The following is a 6,062-nucleotide window of genomic DNA, read 5'->3' as shown; positions in this document are numbered from 1 at the left end:
CTGGTGATGAAGTCTATCAACACTACATATCCTCAAAAGGCACTCTCTGAAAAAGGAGAAAAATCCCCTCCACTCCCAACAGCCATACAGGTAAACACATTCTGCCAAAATGAACTCTTGACCAATTTAATTTAAATTTACAGATGATGGACTCTACCCAACTATCATAGATGACAGACATCATGCATGGGAAGGTGAAAATCAAGACCAGTCTCTGCTTTTCCCTCACCACCCAGTAATGAACCACTCCTCTGGCCTTTGTGAACATCCTGGATAAGGCTCAAAAAATGTAATTTTGCCCAGGATCAGGGCTTGATTCATTTTAAATAGTTTTATTGTTATGGTATTAGTGGCATAAACTCTTTGGATTCTTTAACAAATGAGACATGTAAAAGATTTTCAGCTGTACTAACTCAGTTGGGAGTGGCTAAAATAACCATGAACTTTTTAGGAGTGCTCACTTCAGACTGCAGCTTCTGAAGAAGTTAGGTCTATTGAGGCATAAAGAACTTTTTCGACTGAGATGGAACAGAATAAGGAAATAGGTAAAATGTTACATTTTCTTCAGTAATATGTCATAAGAGTAGTTGACTTCAGCCCAGCCAGCATCGCTCAATGGTTGAGCATCAACCTATGAACCAAGAGGTCACAATTCGATTCTTGGTCAGAGAACCTGCCCAGGTTGCAAGCTCGGTCCCCACTGGTGTGCAGGAAGCAGCCAATCAGTGATTCTCTCTCATCATTTATGTTTCTATCTCTCTCTCGCTCCCTCTCCCTTCCTCTCTGAAATCAATAAATATAAAAAAAGAGTAGTTGACTTCATATTACATCACATCAGATGGAACATATATTGTCAAGTATTTTAATAATTAGTGATGCTAAATTTGGTCACTTGTTTAAGGAGGTGGCAACCAAACTCCTTCATTATAAAAGTATTTTGCTCCATTGCAATTATTAAAGTAATCTGTGTGGTGATATTTTGGCAGTATGCATATATCCTATCTCATCAATTTTTGCCTCCTTTTAGTATCCTCTATCATCTTTTCCTGACAATTACTTTATTTCATATCCAAATGGTACTTTAAACATACTATCATAGTTTATTAGCTTTCACACTTTAGTTATTTTTAAAGTTTTATTTTCAACCGTTAATTAACTGTATTTCCTCATAAAAAGGCAGTGTTAATTATTTTTCTTCAAGATATATTCATGAGTGACGTTATGCGCACACAGGTCCTGTAGCCGTGGCAGCGGCTGAGGCTGGCAGGCCAGGTACTGCTGCTGTGGATTGAGAGAGAAGCTATATGCCAACCTCAGCCTGGGCTGCTGCCCGCCACCACTGCGGGGTCAGAAGCTATGGCCAAGGACATCCTGGGTGCTGGCTTGCACTTTGATGAGCTGAACAAGCTGCAGGTGTTGGACCCAGAGGTTACCCAGCAGACCATAGAGCTCAAGGAAGAGAGCAAGGACTTAGTGGACAAAATTGGCCAATTTCAGAAAATAGTTGGTGGTTTACTTGAGCTTGTTGACCAACTTGCAAAAGAAGCAGAAAATGAGAAGAGGAAGGCCACTGGTGCTTGCAATTTGCTCAAATCTATCATAAAACAGAGAGAAGCCCAACAGAGGCAACTCCAAGCACTAATAGCAGAAAAGAAAATGCAGCTCGAAAGGTATCGGGTTGAATATGAAGCTTTGTGTAAAGTAGAAGCAGAACAAAATGAATTTGTTGACCAATTTATTTTTCCGAAATGAACTGAAATTTCATGATATAGCAGGAGGGCAGAAAAACATAAAAAGCCTCTGTACTATTCCATTGACTTTGACTAATGACCCAGGTATATCATGTGAGATGGTATGTGAAGGATGCATCATCTCTGAAGGTAATAAAACACATCTAGGGGGAGAGGAAGGCTTGTTTCAGATGTCAGTGCATATCTGGTAAACACCCTGTGACCACGGTGGCCCAGGTTCTCACCTCTTGTATTTTCATTCTTAAATAAGCAGTCTGTAAATTTTGATTTTTTTTTTTGTAAATTCACAAAGCTTTGGAGGAAAAGGCAATAAATTATTGTTTTCAGGAGATGAAAGATGGCGGCGGTATAGGCAGACGCGTCCCAGGTCGTGTCCCTGAGCAAATGGAGTGAGCAGCTGAAACTAGTAACATCCACCCCGAATTGGCGAAATTCCTCAGCTGGCGAGACGGTTTGCAGCCGGGAAGAGCAGAACTCCCCTGGAAAGCAGATCCAAGCAACAGCAACCTCCTGAGCACCACACCCTCTGCTGAGGAACAGCAGCTGTACGTGAAACCTCGCCCCACCAGCCAGAAGAGCCACCACAGCTGTGAACAGCACCCACCAGAGGAGTTGCTGCCAACTGAAGAGCAGCTGCTACCGCAACCGCCCGAAGAGCAACCGCAGACCAAGAAGTCACTGCCACCAAGGGAGCAGCCACTGAACGACTCAACGTCTAGGTATGTCAGTGAGATCAAACATGGGTAGACAAAGAAACCCCCAAAGGAAAGAGAAGGAGGACTCTCCAGAAAAGCAGCTAAGTAATACAGAGGCATGCAACATGACAGAAAAAGAATTCAGAATAAGGGTCCTAGAGTGCATAAACCGGATGGAGGAAAAAATCGACAACCTCAGCAAGAAGCTAGAAGAAACAGATGAAAAAATCAACAACTTAAGTAAGACCCAAGTAGAAATGAAGAGTGATATAGCTGCAATGAAAAACTCCATTGAAAGTATCAACAGTAGACTAGGAGAAGCGGAGGACCGAATTAGTGATTTAGAAGACAAGGAAGCAAAACACACCCAAAACGTACTGCAATTGGAGAAAAAAATAAAAAGACAGGAGGAGAGCCTAAGGGAGCTTTGGGACAACATGAAACGAAACAACATACGAATAATAGGGGTACCAGAACAACAGAAGGATGAACAAGGATTAGAAAACCTATTAGAAGAAATAATATCAGAAAACTTCCCTGAGGTGGGGAAGAAAAAAGTCACACAAGCCCAGAGAGTCCCAAACAAGGTGAACCCAAAAAGACCCACACCAAGACACATCATAATTACCATGGCAAATGTTCAGGACAAAGAGAGAATCTTACAGGCTGCAAGAGAGAGACGGAAAGTTACATACAAGGGATCTCCCATTAGATTGTCAAATGATTTCTCAACAGAAACATATCAGGCCAGAAAAGAATGGACGGAAATTTACAAAGTGATGCAAAGCAAAGGACTGAATCCAAGAATACTCTATCCAGCAAGGCTATCATTCAAACTTGAAGGGGAAATAAGAAGCTTCACAGACAAAAAAAGGCTAAGGGAGTTTATCACCACCAAGCCAGCAATGCAAGGAATGCTAAAGGGACTGGTATAAAAATAAGAAATAAAAAGCTCAGAAAGAAAACAGCCACACAAAAACAGAAATGCCTACAAACAAGTACCTTTCAATAATAACTTTAAATGTAAACGGACTAAATGCTCCAAACAAAAGACATCGAGTGGCTGAATGGATAAAAAAACATGACCCATACATCTGCTGTCTACAAGAAACCCACCTCATTAGAAGGGACTCACACAGACTGAAAGTGAAAGGATGGAAAAATATCTTTCAGGCAAATGGAAAGGAAAAGAAAGCTGGGGTAGCAATACTTATATCGGACAAAATAGACCTCAAAGTGAAGGCCATAACAAGAGATAAGGAAGGCCACTTCAGAATACTAAAGGGATCAATACAACAAGAAGATATAATCCTGGTAAACATATATGCACCCAATGCAGGAGCACCCAAATTCATAAAAAAACTCCTGGAAGATATCAAAGGAGACATCGACAACAATACAATCATAGTAGGGGACTTTAATACACCACTGACAGCACTGGATAAGTCCTCTAGACAAATAATCAGCAAAGATACAGCAATCCTAAATGACTCACTAGATCAGATGGACTTAATAGACATCTTCAGAACACTTCACCCGAAAGCCAGGGAATATACATTCTACTCAAATGCTCATAGGACATATTCAAAAATAGACCATATATTGGGTCACAAGCAAAGTGTCCCCAAATTCAAGAAAATTGAAATCATAAAAAGCATTTTCGCAGACCACGATGGCATAATATTAGAAATAAACTACAATAAAAACAACCCAAAATACTCAAACACCTGGAAGCTGAATAGCATGCTATTAAATATTGATTGGGTTACCAATGAAATCAAAGAAAAAATTCGAAACATCCTGGAAACTAATGACAATGAAAACACAACAATCCAAAACCTATGGGACACAATGAAAGCAGTCCTGAGAGGGAAGTTTATAGCTCTACAGGCCTATCTCAAAAAACAAGAAAAAATGGTAGTAAATCATCTAACTCTACAACTCAAAGAATTAGAAAGAGAGCAACAAGAAAACCCCAGAGTGAGCAGAAGGAAGGAGATAATAAAGATTAGAGCAGAAATAAATGACATAGAGACCAAAAAAAACAATACAGAAAATCAATGAAACCAAGAGCTGGTTCTTTGAAAGGATAAACAAGATTGACAAACCTCTAGCCAGACTCACCAAGAAGCAAAGAGAGAGGACCCAAATAAACAAAATCAGAAACGATAGAGGCGAAATAACAACAGACCCCACAGAAATACAAATGATTGTTAAAAAATACTATGGACAGCTCTACTCCAACAAACTAGACAACCTGGAGGAAATGGACAAATTCCTAGAAAAATACAACATTCCAAAACTCAATCAGGAAGAATCTAAAAATCTCAACAGCCCAATAACTATGGAAGAAATTGAAGCAGTCATTAAAAAGCTTCCAACAAACAAAAGCCCAGGACCAGACGGCTTCACAGGGGAGTTTTACCAAACATTCAAGGAAGAACTAAAACCTATCCTCCTCAGACTACTACAAAAAATTCAAGAGGAAGGAACACTTCCAAGCTCATTCTATGAAGCCAGCATCACCCTAATACCAAAACCAGGTAAAGACAACACAATGAAAGAGAATTACAGGCCAATATCCCTCATGAACATAGATGCCAAAATCCTCAACAAAATCTTAGCAAATCGGATCCAGCAGTACATCAGAAAGATCATACACCATGACCAAGTAGGATTTATCCCAGGAATGCAAGGATGGTACAATATCCGCAAATCAATAAACGTGATACATCACATAAACAAATTGAAAGAAAAAAACCACATGGTCATATCAATTGATGCAGAAAAAGCATTTGACAAAATTCAACACCCATTTTTGATAAAAGCTCTCAGCAAGGTGGGAGTAGAAGGATCATACCTCAACATAATAAAAGCCATATATGACAGGCCCACAGCCAACATCATACTCAATGGACAAAAACTAACACCATTTCCCCTAAGAACAGGAACAAGACAGGGATGCCCCCTCTCACCACTCCTGTTCAACATAGTACTGGAAGTGTTAGCCATTGCAATTCGGCAAGAAGAAGAAATAAAAGGCATCCAAATTGGAAAAGAGGAAGTAAAACTGTCCTTATTTGCAGACGACATGATATTATACATACAAAACCCTAGATACTCTATCAAAAAGCTACTGGACTTAATACATGAATTTGGCAATGTAGCAGGATACAAAATTAACCCCAAGAAATCCGAGGCATTTCTATACACCAATAGTGAACTTTCAGAAAGAGAGATTATAAAAACAATCCCGTTTACCATCGCACCAAAAAAATTAAGCTACCTAGGAATAAACTTAACTAAAGAGGTAAAAGACCTCTACTCAGAAAACTACAGGACGTTGAAAAAAGATATAGAGGAAGACATAAACAGATGGAAGAACATACCGTGTTCATGGATTGGTAGAATCAACATCATTAAAATGTCCATACTACCCAAAGCAATCTATAAATTCAACGCACTTCCCATTAAAATACCAACGGCATACTTCAGAGATCTAGAACGAACTCTCCAAAAATTCATCTGGAATAAAAAAAGACCTCGAATAGCTGCAGCAATCCTGAAAAAGACCAAAGTAGGTGGGATCTCAATACCAGATATCAAGATGTATTAC

At 39.5% G+C, this 6,062-nt stretch overlaps 1 protein-coding gene across 1 annotated transcript; it reads left to right on the top strand.

Moving 5' to 3' along the window:
- The first annotated feature begins 1,356 nt into the window (after nucleotides 1-1,356).
- On the top strand, nucleotides 1,357-1,752 carry LOC118663594 (intraflagellar transport protein 20 homolog). The gene has a single exon (XM_036323385.1). The coding sequence runs from the start codon at nucleotides 1,357-1,359 to the stop codon at nucleotides 1,750-1,752; it is 396 nt and encodes a 131-aa protein (XP_036179278.1).
- Nucleotides 1,753-6,062: the final 4,310 nt, after the last annotated feature.

The sequence above is a fragment of the Myotis myotis genome, unplaced genomic scaffold (genome assembly GCF_014108235.1).
Source record: "Myotis myotis isolate mMyoMyo1 unplaced genomic scaffold, mMyoMyo1.p scaffold_m19_p_10, whole genome shotgun sequence".
Lineage (NCBI taxonomy): Eukaryota > Metazoa > Chordata > Mammalia > Chiroptera > Vespertilionidae > Myotis > Myotis myotis.
This window is presented reverse-complemented; position numbering and strand designations above follow the sequence as displayed.

What these genes read in the sequence shown, in the direction of transcription:
- LOC118663594 (XM_036323385.1), top strand. Translation starts at nt 1,357, where the DNA reads ATGGCCAAGGACATCCTGGGTGCTGGCTTGCACTTTGATGAGCTGAAC.